Genomic DNA, 27,372 nt, shown 5'->3' on the forward strand with positions numbered 1-27,372 from the left:
ATAGTTTGAAATAACTGAGGATATTTATCCAAGAAGATGAAGAACTTGGGGTGACATGCTAGATATTTTAAAGGGCTGTCATTTGAAAGAGGAATTAGAAATTGTTTGTGTGAAGCTAATTTTTCCTCAACTGAAGGAAGACTCTTTTAACAATTAGGAAATGATCAAATGTGGAATAAGCTGTTTTGCAGAGAGGTGAGTTTCTCAGACTTTCAGGAGGATGTATTTGCACTGAGCAAAAGGATAGATACGGATTCTAAGGTTCCTTCTAATTCCCAGGTTCTGTGATTCCCTGCTAGGTTTATAATTACAAAGGTGGAAAAGGTGGCTAAAGAAGATAAGCCCAGACAAAACATTCTCCCTTGATTTCAAAACCAAAATTCCACAACATCAAAGGTATTTGCTGGAGGAATATCTCACTGTCTAGCTGACTTGGTTGCCAGTATTCAGAGCCATAATTCTTCTAGGCCCCTGTTTTCTTATGCCCTGCCTCTAGCTCAATTTCCATCTTGGCATAGAAGTTACAGAGGGAGTCATATGGAAATACCAAGGGGGATCTCAGAGACCAGAGTTACAGAAATGCTCAGAGTTGTTTTATGAAAATATTGGTATGGGCCCACTGAGTGGAGAGAGAACATGCTTCCTTTCCTTGTGGGGCTCTATGTTGCTCACTTGTTATCCCCAACCCTCTCCCCCTTATCTCTTAGATCTTCAACTAGCCAGAAGGAGGGTTTGTGCAGAAGGAGGGGCAGAAGATAGTAATTTCAGGTTCAAGGGTTGACAGTACACTCGTCAGGAAAGCTGAGGAATGAGATGAGGAGCAATGAAACGAACAAAACAACTTGAGAATCATGTTCCTGGAATTGTGTCCAAATGAATGTCTCAGGTTGAAGGGACCAGGATTTTAACTGTGATGCAGCACCGTATTTACATGGGTCTTGCTTTGCCTTTCAGAGCAAAAACAGTTATTTGCTCTCCTTTCACCTAACACTGCTGGGCAGACTCTCCGCACCCTGGTTGCTAGAAATTAGGGTTCTTAAAGCTGCCATGGAATCAAACTCCGTTCACTTTCCTCGTAACACTCCCTTCTCTCTGTCCTTGGCCAAATGTTACCTGTTGTTTCACAAAGTGACTTTTCTGCATTGCACCCCATTAGCTGCTCTTTCACTCTCAGTCACTTCCTGAAGTCCTCATCACCGTCACAGATCTGCCTACCAGGGCCATGTCTGCAGCGTAGCCCACATTAACTTTGCCAACACTTCACCATTTTTCTCTGCATGTCTTCTCTCCAGTAATGTTCATGTCTCTGATATTAACCCTGGGACAGAAACGTAAGAAATCTATCACAATTCTCCCTGAAAGTGCTATTTCTCCTTGAAGCCGAAAGAGCTTCCAAACGTGGCTTCCTGAGTTTTTCAGTTTGCTGGTGCGTGGGTCTGGAGTGGGCATCCCGTCTGCACATCTGGTAGAGGCGCTTTCCAGATTTTCCTCATGACTCAGGATCAGTTTCTGACTGCTGGGCGGGGCAAAGCCTCCTGAAGTTGCTGCAAGGCACCTCCCCCTGTGAGCAGAGCTTGGTACAGCCCAAATAGTTTTCAGGTTAAGAAAGCCAGAAGCTTTGTTCAGCCGCACTGACTGAACAGACTTTTGGTGGAGTTACCTGGCTAACTGCAGCAGCAGCAGCAGCAAAAGCAGCAGGGCTCCTGGGATAACTCAGGTGAGTAGAGAGGGAATTCACAAACTTATCCTGGAGTTTTATTTCCTGGATAACTTAGTGTCTAAGAAGGATGAAGAAACTTCAACTTTATAGTTAACCAAACTCCATAGCTGTATTTTATGGCTTGTCTGGATCAAATATGTGCCTGTTAATAGCAGTTTGGGAACTTCAAAAATAATGGAGTTTTTAGTTGGTTATTTTGAGGGGTGTGTGGGGTGATGATTGTGGTTTTCTGGCAATGAAACTTTTCTGGGGATATCAGGTAGGTTTCATGTGTGTGTGCGCACATGCATGCGTTCGCATGTGCTTGCCTTCTGCCACCCAAAATACCTGGTAAGTGAGGAAAAATCACAGGGGATGGTGTTAGAGGGGAGAAACATGGCTCCTGTCAGGGCTTCCTTCTAGCTTCTGCTGGCCCACAGCTGTGGCCAAATTATTGAAATGCAGGCAAAATCTTGGAGCCACACTCTGTGCAAAAGGCCTGTGAACTTTGGTAGGGGGGTGAGCAGGCTGTGCACTGTTGCACAGGAGGAAGAGGTGGGCAAGGCTATCTTAATTCCCTGTCTGCACAGCCAGTGGTCTTCCTGCCTCGGTGACAGGTTGATGATCTTGGCTTCTCCATTTTCAGCCTCTGGCCTGGTTTTGTTCCCCTCTGATTCCATCTTTGATTTAAACTTTAATTTGAAGATGGGGCTCCATCCTCCACCCCAAGCCAGCTACACTGTTCTAGGGTCTGCACTGGGCTACTTGATCAGAGCTGGCTATGGGTAGGGGACAGGAAAAAGGAGTGGTGCATTACAACGGAAACAATTGGTTATGAGGATTTGGAACTGTTAAGTTTGCTGAAAAGTACATAGAAAAACTCAACAAATTCTGCTGTCCTGACAATTACTTCCGGCTTTAGGATAAAGCATCCTGGCTTGTATTAATAGTGTCTTGAAATTCAGCTAATGCCTCATTTGCTAATCTTTATTGTGGAAGTAAGGACGCTTTATAGTCCGAAGTCATAAACAAACAAACAAAAAAAATTCTTTGTGAACTGCTAATTAACTCTTTCATTCCTCTGGAAATTTGTGTGTGTGTGAGCATGCTTATGTGCACGTTTGTGCCTGAGTGTGTTTGTGAGAATACTTTGTATTTGAATAGTGTTCTTTATTGTCCTTAGAATCCCTAGCAGTCTAGGGAAAAGTCTAAACACTTATATGGTCAGGAACAGGTTAAAAAGTAGGCCTTCCATGTCCTTGGGAGTTTTCAGTTCCTAAATTAAAAGCAGAAAAAGCCCCTTTGTGACTCCCGAACAGTGTTTCCTTGATTAGCCTTGATTGGAAATCATCTCACTTTCTGACAGCTTGCAATACAAAAACAACATTTCTAAGTGCATTATTGTGAGAAGAGGACAATATGAATTTTAAAAAGCATTGTCTTGCTTGAGGTATTCTGTCTTCATGTTTGCCCTTCTCCCCACCTTAAAACAAACTGTGGTAACAACAACAACAAACAGTCAGCGGTTCCCAGTTCTAGCGTGGGCTCTGTCACTAACTACGCAACCCTGGGCATATCCCTTTACCTTACAACAAAAGAAAGAAGTTGTACTAAGTGATTTCTAAAAGTATTTCCAACATAACATTCTATAAAAATCAGAATTTGATTCTTGAAAGGCTGGAAAAGTAGACATATAGGATCGGCTTATTCAACCAAAAAGGCAAGTCAGCCAAAAAAGGAGAGGTGAAATAGGGAGGAATAGAGAATGGTGGAGGGGCGATTTTATATGAGTCTTTTAATTGTTGGTGCACGTCTTATTTAAAGCATGTGATCAAATTTCATCAGTTTCCCCTAAAGACAGAAAAGAAATTTAATTTGCTAAAAACGAGTGCTTCCTAATACTACTGCCCTGCTTTAGCCTTATCTTTAACAATTAAAGAGCATGTTCACATACATAATTTCATTCCATTCTCCCAATAACACCCTGAAGTAGACAGGGAAGCTAACATATTCCCACTGTGCTATGGGGAAACTGAGGGACTGAGAAGTTATGTATATCAAATGGTGACATTATGGATTTGGTTCTGAACCTTGCGGCCACTTGCACTCTTTCTTATAATTTTGAATGGCTTTTTATTTATTGATAGAGTTATTGAGCAATGGAATTAAATAAAATTTTGTCCTTTTTTGTTTGTTTGTTTTACTTTGAGTGGCTTTGAACAGAGTCTTCTCTCTGAGCAGAGTAGGCTCATCCTATATAAGGCAGTGGGCTGGATCAGAGGATCTCTGTGGTCTCTTTTAGACCCAGAATATCTGGCCAGAAGTTTGAATCTGAACAGACATACATAAGTCCCGTGATTAAATGCGTGTCCATAGACGTAAGCTATGACTCTACCTGTGTACATATGAAAAGCACTATTCTCTGTATACCATGTGAATACTGAATTTGTATTACTTCTTCCTATCCAAGTCCCTTTTTTTTTATCACCATACCACCCCCGGTGGGGAGATAAGGGATGTGAATTGTGGGTAAAGTGGTGCCTACTTCAGGGCAGGGCAGAATTGGGTCTTCTGTATTCAATTTGTCTGAAAACTCTTATTGATTTTATCTTGATTCTTGCTCCAAGTACAGAACAGGGAGGAAACTGAGGAAAAGGAGAAATTAGCCAGGAACAATGCCTCAGCCATGCCCTTTCTCCCTTTCCCCATTAAGTTCCCTCATGGTCTCTCCCACTCACCTAAATCCAAAGTGGCTTGTGAAGTACAGACAGGATGTATTTTATCAGATTTTGTTTAGACCAAATTACGCTTTTTCCTCTAAGGCTAACCCACAGGTAAAGAAGCAAGAGATTTTGCTTTCAGAGCGTGCCTAGCTTCCTCAAGCTTTCCAGTCCAATGAGTAGAAAAAAAAATACCTCCCTCTTTTAACTGCAACGTTGTATTTTACGTGGCAGTCTCCCTCAACTTCCCATGGCAATTCTCCACTTTCTGCACTCTGGGCCCGCTCCTATCCCTTCCCTTGGCAAAGATGGTTTTCCTCATATTCTTTCTCAAAGTGGTGGGTCTGAATTAAAATAATATTGCCTAAGACCATTACCTCAGTGCTAAGCCCTACACTCTGCCTCACTCAACCACTCATTCCACTAGCCCTCAGTCCACGAGGTCCCTCTTCTTAAATGTCCACATTGTCTTTGTTAGCTGGAGGCTCTCCGTGGTTTATACTCAAATCCCTAGTTTTATACTCAAAGCCCTAACTTTAACTTGTCTCCTGACTTTCCTAATATGTGATCTTTAACTTAAGGGCTCTCCCCTCTTTATCGCCCAGGGGTCCAATAGAACAGAAAGCAGGGAGCATTCCTTTCTCCACACTCATCTGTTCCAACAGAGAAAGTTGTCTATGACAAACCCAAACTTAACAAATTTCTGGGTTTCCAAAAGTTTTCTGAGGGTTAAATGATGACCCCTCTGATGTAAGGGGTTCAGATTCTCCCATGATCATCAAACCATGAGAATAAAGAAACTTTTCAATAACTACCATGGCAATAAATTCTAGGCAGAATGCCTCAACGTTGGGTATCATGTTTACTTTGGAGGGTTTTCTCATTCGAACTAAAAAATTATTTCTCTAAGAAGGCAATTACCGAAAGAGGCAGTGTGGTGTGAAGGAAACCTGCACACTAAATCTGGCATTGCACAGAACCTGGGTTTGAGTTAGCACTGCCAGTTTCTAGCTGCTGCTTCGCTGAGCTACCATTTCTGCAGATACAAAATGAAGGACGCAGATAATCTCTTTAAACATGACTGCTATGATAAGAACCCAAACTAAAATGTAAATTTCTTGCAAACAAGAAATTGCGATACAAACATTAATTATCTACATAAGAGATTTATCTGTTCAACAAATATTTTCTGAACAATGTTTGTGTGCCCAGCTATGTGCCACGCAATGAGTGGGCTTAAGTGTAAATCTTACATTTATGGATCACTTTCTACTTATTCAAAATTACTTTCACACCAACCATCTCATTAGGTACACGTATGGTGTAAGAGGGGCAGGGTAGATAACCTCACTCTCCTGATGAGAAAATTGAGGCACAAAGAGAACCAAGTCACAGACCAAATGGATCACAGTTCTATTACCCAGTCATAAAAGAGGGTCACGCCGGGCGCAGTGGCTCAAGCCTGTAATCCCAGCACTTTGGGAGGCCGAGGCGGGTGGATCACGAGGTCGAGAGATCGAGACCATCCTGGTCAACAAGGTGAAACCCCGTCTCTACTAAAAATACAAAATATTAGCTGGGCATGGTGGCACGTGCCTGTAATCCCAGCTACTCGGGAGGCTGAGGCAGGAGAATTGCCTGAACCCAGGAGGCGGAGGTTGCGGTGAGCCGAGATCGCGCCATTGCACTCCAGCCTGGGTAACAAGAGCGAAACTCCGTCTCAAAAAAAAAAAAAAAAAAAAAAAAAGGGTCACTTCTCCTCTGCAAGTCCGAGAGGAATTGGGACTACATTTGTACTGTAGTGAAAGTTGCCTATTTATTCTTATTTATTGTGTGCCCTCAAAACACAGGCATCCCAACCCAAAAGGTATTCTGTCAAGCTGTAATCTATCCATATGAGCTGTACGTTCTGCCTCTGAAAGGGTCTACTGGGCTCACATGGGCTTTAAAAATTAAACCTGATTTTCTTTTCAATTGATGCTGCTTCTGCCTGTACACAGGCTCTCTTTGTAAAGGGATTCCTTTTTCAGGATCTTGCCTGCCTGGGCATTTGACTGAGTAGTAAGGAAGACCTTTGAAGGCACAACAGGAAATACTCATTTATCCAGAATGTCCAGGGACTAGGAGATTCTGGCAAACTAAATATTCTAATTGCCCCAGACTATTCCACATTTACAGTCCCCAGGCTCTGGTAATTCACCAAACCTTCTAGGGAAAGCAAGAGGCACAGTAGTGTTTGTTATAAGTTTGAGCACACAAGAAAATTGGGATCCATTTGCAACAGCCTCCAGAAAAAAGTCTGGGCAAACATTCAGGTTGGCTCTGATGCTGCATAACTAAAAATTATTATTGATACAATCCATGCTTTCAAATACAATGAAGTACACTTTAATATTTAAGACACGTGAGCAGACAAATCTGATGAAAAAAGGGACATCAGTATTTTGCAGTGCCCCATAGCTCTCCATTTTAAAAGCAATTGCCAATAAATAAGGCTATGAAAAAAATGTTGTTATTCTCAGCTTCTTTTCCTTAGATTCACAGAAAGGGTAAGTTTGTTGTACATAGATTGCAAATAACATTGTAATAACGTTGCAAACATTTAAATTAAAAATTGTTATGGTTTTCAAATGGGGAATCTTCTTTACCAGTGAAGCATTTCAATGTGATACTGAAAGGACATAAAATGAACTATTAGAGAGGTCTGATCAATATTTCACTTTTTATACAATAGTGACTGCCTCATAGATACACCACACAGATACTCTTTAAAGTGCTAACATAGTCTCCTTATTTTTTAGCAGACATTCTGAAGCTTAGGTTTCTTTGTTTCAACACTCCTGTAATCATAGAATATAGACAGTTATTTCTTAAATACATTTTGAAATAGTTGACACCATGTAAATTTCACAATCTCATTCTTATTTACTGTTGAATGCCAGGAGAGGATCATTAAAATCATTACAAATCTATCTTTGTGAATCAAGAAAAAGCTTTGAAAACCCTATTATCACCCCAAAGCTATTGAAAATCAAATCTGCCTTTCAAATTATCTTCCTAAAAACCAGTTGTTAAGGGCACTTGAGTGTGGGGCACTCTGATAGACATTGCTTGAAGAGCCACTATATTAATTCTTTGTTTAGCCATGTGAGGTTTTTCCCTCCTTTCTTGTTTTTTAAAGAAAAGAAAGCAGCAGTGTATTGCCATGGGATAAGAATCTATAGCACACCAAATTAGTGTAATTGAATTTCAGAGTCTGCCTTTTATCACAGGCAAAGGATTATACATTAGACTTTTAAGAATAAAGACCATACAATCTTTCTATCTTTCCTTGTCTTTGGAGGCCATCTGCTGAGCTGTTTTTTGCAGTAGCCTTCCTGGCCAATAATGAAAAATGCAAAGCTCTTTAAATGACAAGAGGGAAGGAATTGTGTAAAAAAGACTTGTTGGAATGGAAAGGGGCTGCTTTTCCCCTCATGCACAGTGTGTGACTCTCCAGGGCACCAACTTATTCTGACTATAGTAAAGTGATTTTCCCTTATCTTCAAGTTGTATTTTACCTTGAGCTACTGGTTTAAATGGAAGACTTCCCTTTAAATTATAATGACTTACATTTAACTCACAATCTTTACTTTTATTATGGATTTTTTCCCAATAAAATTAAGACCCACATCACTCCATTTGACAGATATAGAAAGTGAGACCCCAAAATGGTTAGGTGCCTTACCCAAGGCCCCATACTAATTGGTCGCCAAGTGTGGACCCTTCTTTCTTTGAAAATGGTGACGTTTCCTTTAAAGCCAAACTAGAATTACCTAGTTCTGGGAAGAAGTCACCGGGATGGTGGCTGTTTGTCTAATCTCAGGTAACCCCTAAAAGACCTGATAAATTCTTCCTTCAAAGACAACAATTTTCCTCATTCTAGGCATAGTTCAACACTATGGGTCCTCCTCTGAAGCTCTTCAAAAACCAGAAATACCAGGAACTGAAGCAAGAATGTACCAAAGACAGTAGACTTTTCTGTGATCCAACATTTCTTCCTGAGAATGATTCTCTGTTCTACAATCGACTGCTTCCTGGAAAGGTGGTATGGAAACGTCCCCAGGTAACTTTCTAATTTACATGTTCTGTCCCCTTGACGTCCTTCATCATACCTCCACTTGATCCACTGTTTCACTTATATGGCTTACTGTGTAGACCAATTTAGAAGTAAACTATCTTTCTTTCTTTCTTTTTCTTTCTTTTTTCTCTTTCTTTCTTTCTCTTTCACTTTATTGAAATATAATTAACAAATAAAAATTGTATATATTTATGGTGTGCAATGTGATGTTTTGATATACATATACATTGTGAAATAATTGCCACAATCAAGTTAATTAACGTAGTCATCACCTCACATAAAGAAAACTTTACAATGAAAGCTCCATGAATCTGTGCTCCTAACTCTAGCTTGGAGTTATGAATTTTAGTCAAATTTTGACAGATTTAGTAATTTAGAAAGAACAACAAAAAAAGATATGCTGTAACTTTTTGAGATTAGCTATCTAACCTTAAGCAAATTAACCTAAGCTCCATTCAAGGTGTTCTGTGTATCAATAGTTGTTTTATTTTTATAGGTAAGTAGTAATTTATGATACGGATATACCACAATTTGTTTCTTCATCTAGTCACCCACTAAAGGGCATTGGGGTTATTTCTGGTATTTTTTACTGTTACACATAAAGATGCTATGAGTATTTTTGCACAAAAAGAGAGAGACATGCCATCCTTATTTTCTTTTGGAAGTTCTTTTGAGTAAATAAGGTAACTCAAAAAACAACTACGTTCTTGCCTCCTTACTGAGTTACCTATCATAGCAATTTGAATATAATTTCAGACCAGTGAGGAGAAAAACTCCTTATACAGTGAACATAAATGACATGAATTTTGAAGGGAGAAGATGAATTTTGCATGGGGAAAAGAAGGCTTCTTTGCTGCTCTATGGATACCATCACCTGTATCATCCCATAACTGGACAAGTGGGCTTCAAGCAGAATTGCAGGTCTTTCACTATCTATTAGTAGTAGCTATTAATTGTTGTTATGGTTCTCTGTGCATTATCTGTATGTTGTTTCTCTAAAGGAAGTTTCAGAACCCTTTCACTAGCCCATGAGCAGGAGCTCAATATATAAAACGATAGGATGATGGAGTCTGTAGAACAAATAGCAACCATGCTATATCTAAAGCTTATAACTGAATAGAAGTATATTGTACCTAAGCTCCTTCTCAATGTAGGTGATGAGGTGTATAGGGCACAGAGGGATGCTCTGAAATGCAAGTTCTTGGACGTTTATAATATCCTGAAGACATTCAGGTCCTATTTCTGTGTACTATTATGGAACTATCTTGAGCATTACCTCAATGTTTGCCTCCTTCAGTGAGCAAACTATCACTTTTAGTTGCAATTTCCACAGCTTAAATTCCTAAATGGAGTTATGCCAAGTGCTACTTCAGTTGATGCGCATTGCTACCATGTGGTGTCAAGATACACCAGTTACATCAAGACTTGTTTTCTATGAAACTCAAAGGACATCTCCTAGTTTTTGCCTATAAAGAATGATAACAATCGAAAGTATGAGACTGGGAGAAGTTCTCTCCGTCTGAAGGAAAATTACACTCCTCGTGCCTTTCTGCATCTCCAGTTATTGACATTCCAGTGGATCACATTGCTGACCTGCAAAAAAATCTAAGAAATGAGCAGAATTTACTAACCAGTACAGTACTTTGGTATGTAGACAGGCTTTTTTTTTTTTCTTTTGCAAAAGTACATGGAGAAAATAGAGATACATTGTCTGGGAGCCACTCTTATGAATGGATGGTGATAAAACCACTCTAATGAATGGATGGTGATAAAGAGAGGGCATCCCTCTTTTCTGATGCCTGGATATGAAGGAAAGGATGCCAATAGGGCAAAAGTAGCTAAAAAGGAAACAAGAAATTAAGAGAAGTGTGTTGGGTAGGTGTCTTTTAAAACAAAATAGACTTGAACATATTTATAGGCTAAGGAGTAGATGGTAAAGAAGACGAGATTGAAGACAAAGAAGAGAAAAGAGATAATTGATAGGGGTTAGGTGGATGAGGTGGGAGGGGATCTTGTGGGTGGCAAAATTTGCAAGCCAACATGAAACCATTCTCCAGATGTGCACCAAGCAGACAGTGCTTCCTGTACTGGATGTCTTTAGACACACCCTTCCCCCTCTATCTTGGCTCAGTCCATGTCCTTTGCCTGCATCGTCCAAATTCTGTGGATTGAATCCTAGATGGATTAGCCAGGAAGGAAAAAGTCTTAACAACCATGGCATTTTGCCTCAGAGGCAAACAATACCCCTTCTAAGGTGAAAGAAAATCAGACAGAGAGGCTGAACAGTGGGGATGGGTAGGAAAAAGAATCAACAGTCATCACATGCCTACTATGGGCCGGATACTGTGTTTGAAGTGTTCTATGCATTATTTAACTTCACCCACATTTACCACCCTTATTTACTTCACCTTATATTGCCTGAGACCATGTGCTCCTGGCTTAGCAAAGTGGGGATGTTAAAAGTTACTTTGATGCAATTTGTTTTCCTAGTTTAAATAATAGCAGTAGATATATCCCCAAGCTAGAATTTGCATTCGGGTTTGACTGCAAAGCCTACATGACTTTTTCACTCTATCATGCTGTCATATCAGGGAGACAGAGTTGTTTGTGTCTCATGTTTTTACGAAAAAAGGTAGCTTCCCTCCAGTCAGTTCTTCACTGTATTGATACCACACTTCCATTAATTGATCCACACTCTCCTATTTGAGAGAATGGTGTTTGCTTAGTCTTATTCAGCCCAAAGGGAGAATCACTAGAGAAATATTTACTGAACAACTACTCTATGCCAGCCTTGGTGCAAGACACAGACATGGCCTGTGGTGAGGCACTCCCATTCCAGCTGGGGAGATGGATAGTGAGCTATCAAAGAGTTAAAAAAAATGAATGTTGAATGTATGAAATGCTATTTTCAGGCATATGGACAGTAAATCATGCAGAATTTTTGAAGTAGGAGAGATTACCATAGATTGGAAGGGTTGGGGAAGAGGCCTTTTGTGGGGAGTAGGAGGGAAAAAAAACAAGGTTCTGGACCACCATCTGAGCCTCCTCAAAAAGCTGTGGATTCCTTCCCAGCCAGAATGGAGGCCAAGCCTGTGGTCAAGAACCATGTCAGAATTCTCTGGCCTCCCATCAGGAAAGCTGAGAGACAGAGCTGGGCCTCTCTGAACTGGCTCAGGAAGACCAGATGAGTCGCTGGCCTCCCCCACCTCGTTGGCAAGGTTGAGATCCTGGTATGCAGGGAAGCTTACAGACATCTTGTCCCTTGGCATGCCATGTAGCTGCACACTTAATAGGGGCTGTTTTCTGAAGTTTCCAAAATGGCAGCAGCATGATTAACCTAATATTTTCTTTTTCCTTTCTCATGTTGAGGGCTTCTGCCTTCATCAGCCCCCATGCCTGTAAATACCACTGATAGTTGAACAAACTGACTCCCGTCAAGCTCTGCCCCACCCCCCATTCTGGGGCAGGATTGACTTTCCCTCCTTTCCACTTGCACTTCCTTGCTGTGCTTTAAGGAGCCTCTTTAAATGGCAGGAATTATGAGTGTTTTTGCATGTGTTCAATGCCAGATCATCTGCCCATACCCTCCAAAGTTCTTCTTATTTTCTCCAGCAGTCCATTGGCCCCAGCTCTCATCCTAGTTTTGTGAGTACAGATGTATGTTGCCTGAGACCATGTGCTCCTAGGCTTTCCTGTCCTCCTGGGGCTCAACATGTACAGTCTTCAAACATTATAAGGTCTAAGTTATACTGAGTTACAGTGTGATCATAAGACTGCAGGTAGGATTTTTAGGCTAAAATCTGCCTGCCAAATTCCCACAGAAAATCTCTTCCCCAGCTCCCTCCAGCCACTCTCCCCTCCTACCCTCCGCTGGCTTTTTTCCTTACCGACTTGTATCTACCTACAATAGTGTCTTAAAGACAGATACATCTAATCCGTGACTAAAAAGCAGCAAAACCTCATGGGAATTTGCACTGTCAGCTGTGAGGGGGAAAAGGGCGCCCGCACAAGGTCTTCTGTCAGCTCTCTTGTCAAGTTTTAAATTCAGCCTATGCTACCATTGCCGTTTCGCAGTCTTCCCTTCGAGAATACATTCCCCTGGGGTCATTTTACTACATTTTCTGGTTGGGAGTGGGAGGGTGATGAGGCTTGTATTAAATCTATCATGGTAGGAACAGAAGGGAAAGGCAGATGAGGGGAAACATTAGAAGCAGAATATACAGGCTTGGGTGGTAGATGGCATATGAGGGAATCATAAAGAAAGAAACACTTTTCTCTCTGTGCTAATAGAAATTTCCAGCCACCAGCTAAATGCAACACCTAGGTATGGTAGTTTTGGACTAGCCTGTTCATGAATTTCCTTTTATTCCTAGAGACTGTATCACCCCATGTGAGTAGTCCTAAGTGTTTTCCGCTGTTTACACAATTGAAGAGAGTTGAATAGGCCCATAGTCTTTCTCTCCAACTGTCCTATTTATTTTAAATTATGCGTTAACAAACTTTAATAGCTTTATCGAAGTGCAATTTATATACTGTGACACTCACCTGTTTTAAGTGTACAAAGCAATGATTTTTAGTAAATTTAAAGTTGTGCAAACATTACTACAACCCAATTGTAGAAGAATTGCATCACTTCAATAAAATCCCTTGTGCACATTTGCAGGGAGTAATCCCTCCACCCTACCCCCACCCCCTGCTGCAGGCCACCACTAATCTACTTTTGGTTTCTATCCAGAACTGCCTATTCTGTACATTTCACTTAAAATGGAATCATAAAAGTAACTGGCTTCTTTTTCTTAGCATAATGTTTTCAAGAGTCACCAATGTTGCAGCATGTATGAGTTTGTTCTTTCTTATTGCTGAACAGTATTTAATTGCATAGATATATAAATTATTCTCCAAAAAGTAGTTTGGGACCTATACCTTGAGTTTCCTAGCAGAATTCTGAAGGTTGAAGTGAGAAAATGGTGATACAGTGATTTGGTGGCCTAGTTTGGAAGTGGAAGCTGGGCCTAAGACCCTATTCTATTCTCCATGTTGAGTTTTCTTTGGATGGGTTAGTAAGGAAGAGAATATTTTACTGATAACAAAATCTTCATGCAGAATTAAAACTCCCCTGCAGAAAAAATGGACGCCTTGAGAGGCTTGTGCAATGTTGGTTCCTGAGCCTAAGTCCACCTACAAATGCTCCATCTGGAGGATGGTTCAATTTTCTAAGTAAAATAATGGCTACTTGGAGTAGTTCACAAAGCCCTCAGTTCCTGAATAGCAGTTCTGTGCAAATTACCCCTGAGCCTGCTGGGACTATTTAGACCCTGAACTTATTCATAATGTACCTACTACAGGGCTGGCCTCACTTGTAGGCGTCCACACCCCTACCCCCTCAGTAATGCATGATTGCACGTAGCACTTTTTAAAGTGTTTCCACTCTTCTGGCTGCTGGTTTCTGGGCAGCTTTTCATTTTACTGTGGTTCTTGAGGTTTACTCTGGACCTCAATGTTTATTGTCAGCAAATTTCACCTGTGTAAAAAAAAATGCTGAATTTGGATGTGGTAGGTGCAAAGGGAGTCACACAGAGTGCCTTGTGCAGGGTTACAGGACTTGTAATTGTATGCCCCCTCCTGCTCAGAGGTCTCTGAGAAGGAGGATGAAGTAAGGACAATGAGAAGTCCCTTAAGACTAAGCTAAGAGAACATACTTCCTAGAGAAGCTGCTTTGCTTAATGGAAGGTTTTGGCTCGGATGTGGGGTCATGTGGGGACCATTTCAGTTTTACTCTTGGTACTTAACTTCCCAGTTGTGTGTTTCTTCCTAAGAAATAATTTTGCTGTGATAAACAGCCCAGTTCAAGGATCATTGCAACTGTGCCAACACAGCTGGGAGCCATTAGGGGCTCAGCATCTCTCCTCACTCCTAAGCCACCCAAATATTGTGAATATGTGAGCTGTGACCTCTTCTCCAACCCCATTCCTACCACTCCAGCATGGCTCAATCTGAAATGTCCCATCTGCACTCTGCATCTCAGCTTTGAGTTACAAAAAAATTTCCCAAGTCTTACATCCTTAACCCCAGCAGGAAGATATCCAGTGTGTCCAAAACTAGGGGAAAAGTCAACAGTCATTTTGTTGTTTTCAAATTTGTCAACAAAAAGTCTGCTTGGCTGCTAGATTTACATTGGCTTCACCCTTTATCCATGTCTACTTTCTAGTCTTTTAATGCCTCATGTCCTTAAAGAGGTAGAAGGTATGGCTTAATAAAGGATTTATTCTCCACGTTTCATGTCACCATGCTTATATATAGTAAGAGTTTGATTCATATTTGGTGGATTTAATTGAGCAGATTAATGCCTATTGGTGATATTTATCCTGGAACCAAAAGCTAAGAGATAAGTAAATTTTCCAAAAGAGTGAAGAGTGTTTAGGTGGGTTTTAAGCAGAGGCATAAAACATTGGGATGAATGACTGAAAGAGGTGGTAGCATCTCTGTCCTGAGAAGCTGCACAATTTTATCCCATATGTGGTGTCCATTGTTGAGCCTAAAGGCACAGGGATGGATGGCTGAGATCTTAAGTTTCCTTCTCTAAACATATGTGGTTCTGAAAAATCAAAAACTTTAGATCTAGGTCTTCTGCTTACTATCTAGATGATCAGAGTGGCATGTTATTGCCTCTCTCTGAGGTCACTCCCTCAAGTGAAAAATAAAAAGCTTTACTAGTCTCCAAAATCCATTCCAGTTTTGACATTCTATGACTGTTAACTTGTCATGTTTTAAATCTATTATTAAATAGCCGTCATATATGAAGAGGGGTAAAGAATAATTGGAGAATGGGCCAGTTTATAAGAGGAAATGGAACATGGAGGGGGGTTCCCAAGTTTACATACTCTCATGAATTTAACACAGCTTTTAATATGTACATTATATGTAAACACATACATATATACATAGACACACACATATAATATATAATAATCATATCCATCTTGGGTTTACAAGAGAATAATTACCCCATTACTCAATTTGAATTCTGTTTATATGTCTTTTCACTCACTTATGTGACCCTTTATGTCTTCAATAGAAGTTCACATGCCAAAAGTGTTGACTAAGCCTAGATCCCTACTGTGAAATGAAAATCTTATGGAAATTTAAGACAGCATGATCTAACTCCAACCACTAACAACTCTATGTAAAGCTAGCAAATAATTTGCTTTACTAATCTAAAAGTGCACTTTTTCATATATCACTGTTCACTTTACTTTTCCATGCTAGAAACTATAATATGTATTATCTAGGTTCAAGTAATCATTTTATACTTTTGCATCTTGCTCCAAATAAAATGAAAACACTTGAACTGGGGAATAAGAACTGTGCTTAGTTTCATTTTAGAAATGGCAAAGAAACAATAATAAGAAAAAAAAACATCAGAGTTTAACTCACCCAACATACCTACTCTATGTTCAATAAGTGAAAACAAAGGCAGTTTGCAACCCATAAAAAATATTTTTTTAAGATAGAAAATTCTCCCAAAACAAAAAGTAGTTGTAGATACCAGACATGCATCTAAAAAAAAAAAAAAAAGCCTGAAAATCCAAAGCTGACAAGCCATCTAGCCATCTCCTTTTGGCAGAGGAATGCCCAATTAATCTTCAGCTTGGACTTGTCTTTGCCCAGAATTCCTATTTCTTTCCAGAGTTATTTTGGCTTTTAAAGAATATATGGAATGTTTCATTCTGTAGACCAGACCCTTCATCAAGGAGAATTATGTCCATTAAAAAATTGAGGTTTGAGGATCAGAAAAATATAGCTGTCTCTAATACTTTTTAAAAGGTTATATGTCTAGATTCCATTTGAGATAAAGATTTATTTCTGCTGGGTAAGCAGAATGTCAAGGCTCTGGCCAATGGCCTCCTCTTGAAGCTTTCTCCATCTAGTCAAGAATGTATTGGTATTTCCTGCCTTTGAACTCTGCAAGTGCTGATACTCTGCGTCACCCAATTATGTCTTCAACTATGTAGTGTCATGTATGCTGCTATGTCTTTGTCCATGCCTTTCTCTCTACCTGTTATGCCACCGTACTCCTCTCCACTGTAAGCACCACTGTGATTCCTATTCTGACTATGATCAGGAGAATTATGGGGATTCCTCCTTTAGACACAAAGTATGCTTTGAAAATGACTCTACTGTGTCCAATCACTTTGTGTTATAACTGTATTATTTGGCTGTCATTTTCCTACTCACAGTGGGAAAAGCACAGCTAATATGTCGGGGGGAAGACACACACATACATTTCAAACAAATACTGTCCCCACTCTGCCCAGATCCCCTCAGGACCTTCACTGGGAAGAGTGTCGGTTGAAGTGCTCCTGTGAGTGGATTATTACCACCAGCTATTAATGCTGCTGCCATCTATATTCATCCAAAAATGTAGAAAAATCTGGTTGCTATGGATACCACTGTTGCCTTTGACTTATGTTAGAAAAGGGCTTCCTATAAGGTCTCCTAATTGATTTTCTTAGAGGAGGAGATGAATTAATGTTCACCTTTATTAGACCTTGTCTCTTTAATACAACTTCCCTTTCAAGCACAGGTGCTTCCGAAAATCTCATCCTGACAAAATAGAATCAGAATGTAATGTGCTAATTCCTACCTAGTTTGTTTGTTTGTTTGTTTTTGCAAAGTTCACTTGTGTGGTGAAAACTCTCCCAAGCCCTAGTGATAGCTATGTCTAAGAGCCCTCACCACCACATGGCACCCAATCTCATCACATCCCCTCCTTTCCCCTCCTTTCATTTCTCCTGCTATTTCCCCGCATGGGGCTAGATAATCAACTGTTTTCTGGTTTTCTTTAGGATCCCCTCAGCCTTCCCTTCATCCCATCTATGGAAATCCTAGTCATTTTTCAACCTTAACCTTATCTCCTCTATGAAGTCTGTCCTGCCTAGTTCAGCTCACAGCGACTCTTGCAAAACTCTTCCCAGACTCTTGTATAACCAATTATTGTATCCATAGGACATCTGTGATGATCCCCATCTGATTGTGGGCAACATTAGCCACCACCAGCTGACCCAGGGGAGACTGGGACACAAGCCAATGGTTTCTGCATTTTCCTGTTTGGCTGTTCAAGAGTCTCACTGGACAAAGGTATTATCTCTTCTGTGGGACCTCATTCAGTTTCCACTTTCTTGTCTTCTTTAATAACTTTAGGAAAAAATCAGCTCATAACATTCTTAGATTGTTATATTTCTTGAAAGCAGAGGTATTAACTAGGTGACTTTCCTCCATTTCATTATAAGAAGTTTTACAAACACAGAGAAGTTGAAAGAATTTTATAGTGAACACCTACATATACCCACCTAGATTCTACAATTATCTTTTTTACTCTACTTGCTTTGTCATATATGCCCATTGATCTTTGGTTATCATTTGCCGTGCATTGACCCAGTATCTCTGCATACTTATATTCTCTGTACCTACTGGGGTATAAAGCCAGTGGAAGTTAGGAAGTCACTAATATATATTAGTAACAGAAAAGGTGAGAAAGAAGTTGGACTTTGAAAAGGTTCTGATAAATTATTAGTAGTACAAAAATTCCTTTAGTATTCAGGTAGAGTTCAAGGCAATGAAATGTTAACTTGACTTGGGACAACATTAAAACATTTTCCTCAAAAAGTAATTTTAAAATATTAATGTGTAGGTGTTATATAAAAAAGAATATCCTAAACATGATTTTATTCAAAATGCAAATGAAATCTATATTAAATAGAATGGATACAAAATCTCTAGAATGGATATTTAGGAAACAAACACAGTGGGCCTTGATTTTGATTGATTTTGCTTTTAAAAATGCCTTGCCTTTTAAACATTCAATCATGAATATGTTCATATAGTCCTCTTCTCAACATCCAGTTTATAGATTATTTGCCAAAAGCATTTAACCACTGACTGCTTGCCCCAGCCACCCTGTGTACTCCTGTGTGCATTTAGGCAGGCATGGTGATATCATCCTCAGCAAAACTGAACTGAGAAAGCAGAAGTTGTGACCAAAATGCCATACCTAGGATTTTCCAATCCAGACTCAAATCAGGTGTATATGGCATGCTTCCTGCTGCCATGTGGATTTACCAGGAGTAAATTTTAATTTCAGTTTCTGGATGTGGTCTGGGAGTAACACTTGATTAAATGTTCTTACATTTCTAGACAATTCCCAACCATAAGGAACAGGAATGGGACCCTCAAAAAACAGATAAATATGCTGGGATATTTCGCTTTCGTTTCTGGCATTTTGGAGAATGGACTGAAGTGGTGATTGATGACTTGTTGCCCACCATCAACGGAGATCTGGTCTTCTCTTTCTCTACTTCCATGAACGAGTTTTGGAATGCTCTGCTGGAAAAAGCTTATGCAAAGTAAGGAGGGGATTGACTAGTCTGCTGTCAGGGTACATGAGGAAAGGAAAGCCACATTTGTCTTTGGGAGCTCATTCCCTCCCAGCCCAACCCTGGAGTTTAAGTTGGGTAAGATATCAGTCAGAACCAAGGCATTGCTTTGCACTTGGGCTTGGCTCTCAGAAATCTTAGATGAGAGAGAAATCAGAGGTCCTTGCTTCCATTTAAACTTTTACCTGCTCCCAGGTACCCTTTCCTGCTGCTATCTGCAGCTTACATAGCATTATAAATTCAGTTTTTTCTTATCTAATATCTCCCCATAGAAAGAAGTTTCTGCATAGACTGTCCTTGATCAACATAGCCTAAGCCTAGAAATTTCTGAATATAATTTCAAAACATCTCTCATTTCATACCTAGAGAAAAGCCATCTGGTAAAGTCTAGGCAGGGAATGTTCTGATTCTTTAGAGTATGATGTTCTTGACCTGAAAAACAATTGTATAAAGATAACCTTGCATATTTGCCCTCAGGCTCCTAGGCTGTTATGAGGCCCTGGATGGTTTGACCATCACTGATATTATTGTGGACTTCACGGGCACATTGGCTGAAACTGTTGACATGCAGAAAGGAAGATACACTGAGCTTGTTGAGGAGAAGTACAAGCTGTTCGGAGAACTGTACAAAACATTTACCAAAGGTGGTCTGATCTGCTGTTCCATTGAGGTTTGTACTCATGAAAAACAACCACATTATATTCATTCCTGGCAGAAGAAATTACAAAATTTAGTAGGGAAAATCGCCCTTAACCTGAAGACCCATGAAAAAAACCTTAATGAGACTTGGAAAGCTAACATACACATTTTGTCCTTGACTGGAGGCTGAGGTGCTTTAACTTTTTAGCCTTTTGTACCGGACATTCCACATGGAACCAATGCAATCCAGGCTGATGTCAGTAGCCTCTGCTAAATTATTCCTCCTGTTTCTGCTTCTAGATCTTGAGGTGATGACTGCTTGCTCAATAAATGAATCTGCTCCACCTAAGTTTATGGCAGTTCATATTAGTGTACTACAGTGGACAGTTTGAATCTGACTTGTTTGTTATATTACATTCTTTATTTTTTTTCCTCTACTGTGTTTGTGTCAAGTTGGGTGTCTGGATGAAATTCCCATCTGTGTGAGAACTAGCTTCAATTCTACTGGGTTAATCCAATCAATGAAGAAAGGTAGCCAGGAGTGGGCGTCCCATTTCCTGTGCCTTATATCTCTTTCTTTGCTCTCAGTCTCCCAATCAGGAGGAGCAAGAAGTTGAAACGGATTGGGGTCTGCTGAAGGGCCATACCTATACCATGACTGATATTCGCAAAATTCGTCTGGGAGAGAGACTTGTGGAAGTCTTCAGTGCTGAGAAGCTGTATATGGTTCGCCTGAGAAACCCCTTGGGAAGACAGGAATGGAGTGGCCCCTGGAGTGAAATGTGAGTTGCATTCCACTTTCACAGCTGTTATCTCCAAAGCCCTGTAGTTCTCCCAGACCCATCCATCCAAGCTGCTAGTGAGCTGCTCTCAATGCTCAGTGACGTCTGTGGGTTGTTGTCAGGCATGGAGTCTGTGACCCAGCCACAGATGAAATAAAGCAGAACTGATCCTCGTGCATTCTGTTTCTCTGGCATCCTGCTTACTACAAGAAGTCAATAGCAAATACAATGGGTTTTTTTTTTTTTCTATTTGCTTTTAGTTCTGAAGAGTGGCAGCAACTGACTGCAGCAGATCGCAAGAACCTGGGGCTTGTTATGTCTGATGATGGAGAGTTTTGGTGAGGAGAGGTTTCTGTACCAAGGGAATTGGGGCTTCTACATGGAGCTACAGTGGTAAGTATTGAAGATTATCTTTATTTTTTTCCTGCACTCCTTCCATTCAGGATGAGCTTGGAGGAGTTTTGCCGCAACTTTCACAAACTGAATGTCTGCCGCAATGTGAACAACCCTATTTTTGGCCGAAAGGAGCTGGAATCAGTGTTGGGATGCTGGACTGTAGATGATGATCCCCTGATGAACCGCTCAGGAGGCTGCTATAACAACCGTGATACCTTCCTGCAGAATCCCCAGGTTTGAGTCAATTACTTTATTTGCCTCCAAGTTATCCAGTCAATAGGAATTCAGATCTCACTTTGGTCCTCTCAGGAGTATTTCTTTAGCATCAAGTCTTCTATTTGCAGCTATTGTGTAATATTCATCAACCAGGATCCCTAGGGATTGGCTCAGGTGCTTGTAAAACACAGCAGCCTTGGCAGCATTATCAAATCTGAATCACCTCCTCTGGCTGCCTCTCTTCTGGCCATATTGCCTGGTATGGCTCTTTGACAATCCCTGCTTCCCTGTGATGGTCCCACATTGGAGAAAGAAGATCTGCTTTGAGATGCTGTCTCGACTCTTCCTCATTTCTCTTTACTGCCCAGCTGTTCTCTGGGGTGCACATTTACTATCTTATTCATCTTTCTAATGAAAATGGCTATTCTGAACCCCATCATTATGCCTCCATTTTCTCAACTAGATCCAGGTCATTTTTCCCAGGATTTAAATCATTGCCCTGTCAATGGCTCCATCCCATCCATCTCCCATTATAGTGCTATTCCAGGTGACATAGCAGGGTCAGTTCCAAGTACACTCTGGAGTAAAAAATCCAAACATCCAAAGCCTGAATCTATAGTAACCTGAATGGTTTGAGTCTATAATAACCTGAATTCTTGTTTTCTATGGGTTACCTCATCAGCACATTTTGAGATGAAGTTTCATCATAATATAATAGAATATAATAACCTGAATTCTTGTTTTCTATGGGTTACCTCATCAGCACATTTCGAGATGAAGTTTCATCTCGAAATGTGCTGATGAGGTAACCCATAGAAAACAAGAATTCTGTCCATATTGCTGCCTCACTGCCCATGGACATGTCTTTTATTTCCATGGATCTCATTGGTCAGGCATTTAGGAGGATACCAAGACTACTGGATTGATTCACCTAACTCATACTGTTCTTCCACCCTTTCCATCTTAATGGTTCCTAAATAAAAGAAATGTCCTACCCTCCCCCCATACACCACCTCACCCCCATTTACAACTGTGGAAAGGTTTCAAATATTAGGCACATATACTAAGCTGGGGAAATAGCTTCACGCTATATGTATGTACAGCACTGAACTTAGGGGCCTTGGTTCTGGATCTGTTTTCCCTCCCTTCCCTTCCCCTCCCCGCTTCCTTTCCCTTCCCCTCCCCTCCCCTTCTCTTACCTTCCTTTCCTTCCCCCCTTCCTTCCTTCATTCTTTCCTTTTAGAGATGAGGTCTCCCTTTTTTGCCCAGGCTGGAGTGCACTGGCATAATCACAGTTCACTGCACCCTTGAATTCCTGGGCTCAAGGGATCCTTCTGCCTTAGCCTCCCAAGTAGCTGTTTTATGTTTCTTTCTGAAGGGAGAGAAGAATGGAGACAGAGACAGACAGAAAACTCTGATGTTTTTCAGTTTTATCTCCCAATAGCACCATGATTCCCCAGATAATGTTTGGAGAGTCTCTTACACAGGCTTCTAGCTTCCTTAAAGTGGCGGTAGCAAAACATCAATTCTCCAAGGAACTGGATCCAGCCCTTTCACAGGCCATATGTCTTACTGGCAATAGGCGGCTAGCCCAGGGTGATGCTGTAGTGTCAGGTTGAGTCAAATAAGAACCCTTTCTGTCTTTATGAATTCTAAACTCTTTCTATATATGGCATTTAAATACAAAGGAATAATAATAACAACAATAATAATAATGCAATAATTTACCAAGAACTTATTAGAACAAAGCATCTCCTCTTTGGCATCAAAGGCTAAGAATGAAGTAGTCCCTCAACTTATTCTGAATGGCATAGAAAGAAGCAAGTGTTAATGATTTACACTTAGCAAGTCTATGACTTCTCCAAGACCTTGTTGGCTGATCAATATCAAAGCCCAGAGAATAACTCAAGGCTCTACTTCCCAATGACAAGCTTTCTTCCCGGAAATTTAAGCTGGCTTATCTGAAATGGGAATGATAACTCACCTCCTTGGTGGCCTCTTTCCCTTAGTACATCTTCACCGTGCCTGAGGATGGGCACAAGGTCATTATGTCACTGCAGCAGAAGGACCTGCGCACTTACCGCCGAATGGGAAGACCTGACAACTACATCATCGGCTTTGAGCTCTTCAAGGTAAAAATGGGCATTTGGAGCAAAGAGAATGAAGACAGAGTTAAAATTATGATGAATTTAGGGGTAGGGGAAGAATGAAAGGCCTAGGGATAAAGAAGACAGAGGACACAAACGCCATGATTGGAGTAGAATTAAATATTTTACCCTATTTTATTTCCAGGTGGAGATGAACCGGAAATTTCGCCTCCACCACCTCTACATCCAGGAGCGTGCTGGGACTTCCACCTATATTGATACCCGCACAGTGTTTCTGAGCAAGTACCTGAAGAAGGGCAACTATGTGCTTGTCCCAACCATGTTCCAGCATGGTCGCACCAGCGAGTTTCTCCTAAGAATCTTCTCTGAAGTGCCTGTCCAGCTCAGGTTCAGTTTGCTTCACAAGCCCTCAAACTCCTGTTCTTTGCTTTACCTCCAATCCTAAATCCCTTCACCTGTCTCCCCTCTTCAGACATTCAAGGGGACAACTTGTTTAAATCAGACTCGATTCACTGAAATGGTGGTAAAAATATTTCTCAAAAAGGGATTGGGAGAAATTCCCCAGTGAAGGTCTGGACTTCGGAGCTCTGAGCTACCCTTGAAGAGGAACAGGCCTATAGTCTACGTTCTTCCACATCTATTTTATCTTCTGTTTTCTGGCCGATGCCCTCTCTTCTTGAGCAGCTGGCACTCCTCCCTGCTCTTCCATTATGATCTGAGTACTGGGTCACCAAAGCTACCTTTTCGTTCCATTCTTGCCTACTTTGATCTTTATCTCCTGGCCCTTAAAGAAAGGCGAAAGGAAAGCATGCTCAAAATATAAGCCATATCTGAGGAGGAATGGGCTAAGTCACACAATGTCTCATGCTTTTCAGCAATAATGTCTGCTTTGGTGGGCTTATTTCATCAAAGGATATTTATCATATGATGACAATATTTTATTTTTGATGTTCTAGGGAACTGACTCTGGACATGCCCAAAATGTCCTGCTGGAACCTGGCTCGTGGCTACCCAAAAGTAGTTACTCAGATCACTGTTCACAGTGCTGAGGACCTGGAGAAGAAGTATGCCAATGAAAGTAAGAATGGCAGGGATTCTGGGGAAGTGAAAATTCAGTTGCATTTATAGCACATAAATTAGAAAACCTGATCACAAATGATTTTCTCCAGTGATATTTTCAGTCTAGAGAAGTGGGATGGATGGCAACCATGGCAGAAGATGGGATGTCAACTTCACATAAGGCCTACATTAGATTCATTTTCATATTTCTATGTAAAATATGGAAAAGTAAAGGGAAGTGGGAACAAAAGTGTTGAATCTCATTCATTCTCGTGCTCAGGTGCTATGCTGAAAGTCCCAGAATTGGCATAGCGAGATACCTTCTTGCCTATCTAGAAAAGGAACTTTAATCACTGTGTTAAAACCATATGTCACTTTGTTCCAGCTGTAAACCCGTATTTGATCATTAAGTGTGGAAAGGAAGAAGTCCGTTCTCCTGTCCAGAAGAACACTGTTCATGCCATTTTTGACACCCAGGCCATTTTCTACAGAAGGACCACTGACATTCCTATTATAATACAGGTAAGAGTGTATACGGGGGTCCCCAGAAAGTCTCATATTCTGTACCAGATACTAGATTATTCCAAGAACCTTACATATGTTTAGGATGCAGAGCAAGAATTACCCTATTTTTGTGGTTTGTTTTATACTCAAAAACTCTTCTCACCAAGCATGGACCCTGACTTCCTTATTACAGTCCATCCTAAATCTCCTTTCTTTGACTTATTTCACTGTGGGCAAAAGTCCACATTTTCACCAGTACACGTGTTAACACACGTATCATAAAATCCCATGGAAGGAAGCATATGCCAGTTCAGAGGACCCTTACATGGTTAGGTCAGGATGGATCACTGTAGTCTGGCAGTTATTTGGACTCACTACACCTGACCAGCTGCCTTTAGGTCACCATCCCACAGATCAAGAACAACCTGGAGCTCTGTTTTCTGGCTTTTCATCTATATTTTTTTGAGGAATCCTCCCCTCAGCTGATGGGCTATCAGGAAATAACAGAATGGTTTCTTTGTTTTGAAACAAATCTTTTGAAGCTCAGCGTTAGGTCTGGACGTCACTGGGCAAAGGGTAATCTCACTGAGGGCTGCTCATCTTCTCTCCCTTCATTTGTTTTTCTAGGTCTGGAACAGCCGAAAATTCTGTGATCAGTTCTTGGGGCAGGTTACTCTGGATGCTGACCCCAGCGATTGCCGTGATCTGAAGTCTCTGTACCTGCGTAAGAAGGGTGGTCCCACTGCCAAAATCAAGCAAGGCCACATCAGTTTCAAAGTTATTTCCAGTGATGATCTCACTGAGCTCTAAATCTCCAGTCCCAGAGAATCCTGACAGAGCTTGCCACCCTTTTATTTTTCGTCAGGTGCCAGGTCTTAGTTAAGATGCGAAATCTTTAGAAAGAATGAGATTCACAATAATTAACTTTTCCTCTCTTCTAATAAGTTCCCCATACCTCCCAATCCAAGTAGCATCAGTAGCTACATAACCTATATACCTCCAGCAGCTGGACAGGGGGAGGTGACAGTCATATCTAGACATCATACATGTTTGCCAAGAAAGGATATTGGCAACGATCCTTTTAAAGGGGTGAGATTCAAGCAGGACAATAACAAGAGGCTGGACACCCTACAGATGTCTTTGATGTTTTCAGTTGTTTAATATATCTCCCCTGTAGGGCATGTTGAGGAAGGAGGAGGGCTGATCAAGGCCAAGCTGGTCTAGCCTGACATCCTAGCTCCTGACTGAACACTATAGACTTCCCAGCAGCATTTCACCCAGCAGCCAGAGCCAACTTTAAGTCCCCAACTGTTACAGCCAGCACTGCCACCACCGGCAACCACGACCACCACCACCACCACAACCACCACCATCACTCACCACCATCACCACCTCTGGAAAGTGTAGTGCTGCCCTAATCCAAGTCACCTCCCACAGTAAGTTTTACCTTCATGTTGAGAAAGCTTCCTAGGTGCTTAATCAAGAGCTGGAGTTCAATGAGTCCTAGACAGTGAGAAGGGCCTGAGCTTCAGCTCAGTGGAAACAAGCTGTGTGCCACAAGACGAAAAAGTGGAAGAAGCTGTGGTGGGAGACAAAGCCTCGGTCCCCCACCCATCCACACACACCTACACTCACACACGCGCACCTGGGCGCGCACGAACTACCGTTCAGGCAGTCAGTGGGCAAGAGGAAAGATGAGTAAGTACCACACACACCTAAAAGATGACAGGATTCATCCAGACGTAGTACAGCCAGTTTGGGGCCCCTGACTGCAATGTGAAACCTCTCGCTGCTGCTAGGTTTACAAACAAGCCCATTGTCCTGTGCCTCCTAATATCATTTGTACTGAAGACCCCATCTGGGGACTTGAGACTTTGGTCCCAGCCCAGATGCCTCAGACTTTTTTCTCACTTGGGATGCTTCACTCGCTGGGGGTGTTTGTTTGCCCTCTCATTTTTCAGTACTGCTACATAATTTTCTCTAGACTCAATTATTATGAAATGTTCTTCCCTTCATCCTGACCTATCAATGTTCTTCTCCTCCTTCAAGGCCCAGTATAAATGCCACCTTCTCCCTGAAGCCTTTCCTAATTCCACCCCAAGCCCCCACCTTCAACAATATTTCAATGCTTCTGCAATGATGAAAAAGAAATATAGTTGTAGTACTTAGCCTAGTCCAGCAAGCATTCATTTTTAGCTCGCTCATTTCTTATCATGTTTTTCAGTCTGTGTAACTTCTGCAGTGCCTTTACTACACTGCCTTACATAAAGCAAATCACAATAAAGTTCATATTAAATGCAGTGACCAGTCTTGACTTGAATTGATGGTATGGGATGGATGGCAAAATTGACCATCTGTTAAGATTTGTTTCAAAGCCACTGGAGGTGGGGGTTGGAGTACTTCATGAAATCTGAGCCCAGGTAAAAGTGTGATGGATTCAAAGGCCCTGGCTGCACTCTGATGGTACAGTTATTTGCATGGTAGGGTAGTTGGAAGAATGAAGAGTGGCCTTTATTTCACATTTAGGGACAGTTGGGTGTTATTCGGGGTTACTCAATTTTGAAAATCCTATTTGGGATTGGACAAGGCCAAAGGTACAGTAGCCAAATCTTTCAAGGACAGATGTCTCAACAAGACAAAATACCAACTCCCCTCTCTGAGCATCTTTCTTAGAGCCAAATGAATGTGTGAAGACT

General features: G+C 41.1%; 1 protein-coding gene across 1 annotated transcript; it reads left to right on the forward strand.

Moving 5' to 3' along the window:
* Positions 1 to 1,599: 1,599 nt before the first annotated feature.
* CAPN6 (calpain 6) lies at positions 1,600 to 26,976 on the forward strand. Its single transcript, XM_003935849.3, has 13 exons — positions 1,600 to 1,717; positions 8,345 to 8,524; positions 17,546 to 17,677; positions 18,734 to 18,942; positions 19,450 to 19,642; positions 20,200 to 20,393; positions 20,654 to 20,731; positions 20,837 to 21,023; positions 23,015 to 23,137; positions 23,298 to 23,500; positions 24,070 to 24,191; positions 24,558 to 24,694; positions 25,304 to 26,976. The coding sequence occupies exons 2-13, from the start codon at positions 8,360 to 8,362 to the stop codon at positions 25,484 to 25,486; spliced, it is 1,926 nt and encodes a 641-aa protein (XP_003935898.1). The 5' UTR covers positions 1,600 to 1,717; positions 8,345 to 8,359; the 3' UTR covers positions 25,487 to 26,976.
* Positions 26,977 to 27,372: the final 396 nt, after the last annotated feature.

The sequence above is a fragment of the Saimiri boliviensis genome, chromosome X (genome assembly GCF_048565385.1).
Source record: "Saimiri boliviensis isolate mSaiBol1 chromosome X, mSaiBol1.pri, whole genome shotgun sequence".
NCBI classification, from domain to species: domain Eukaryota; kingdom Metazoa; phylum Chordata; class Mammalia; order Primates; family Cebidae; genus Saimiri; species Saimiri boliviensis.

Coding starts and splice junctions, on each gene's coding strand:
- CAPN6 (XM_003935849.3), top strand. CDS start 8,360: ATGGGTCCTCCTCTGAAGCTCTTCAAAAACCAGAAATACCAGGAACTG. Junction 17,678..18,733: donor AAGAGTCTCACTGGACAAAG/GTATTATCTCTT, acceptor TTACATTTCTAG/ACAATTCCCAACCATAAGGA. Junction 23,138..23,297: donor TCGGCTTTGAGCTCTTCAAG/GTAAAAATGGGC, acceptor TTTTATTTCCAG/GTGGAGATGAACCGGAAATT.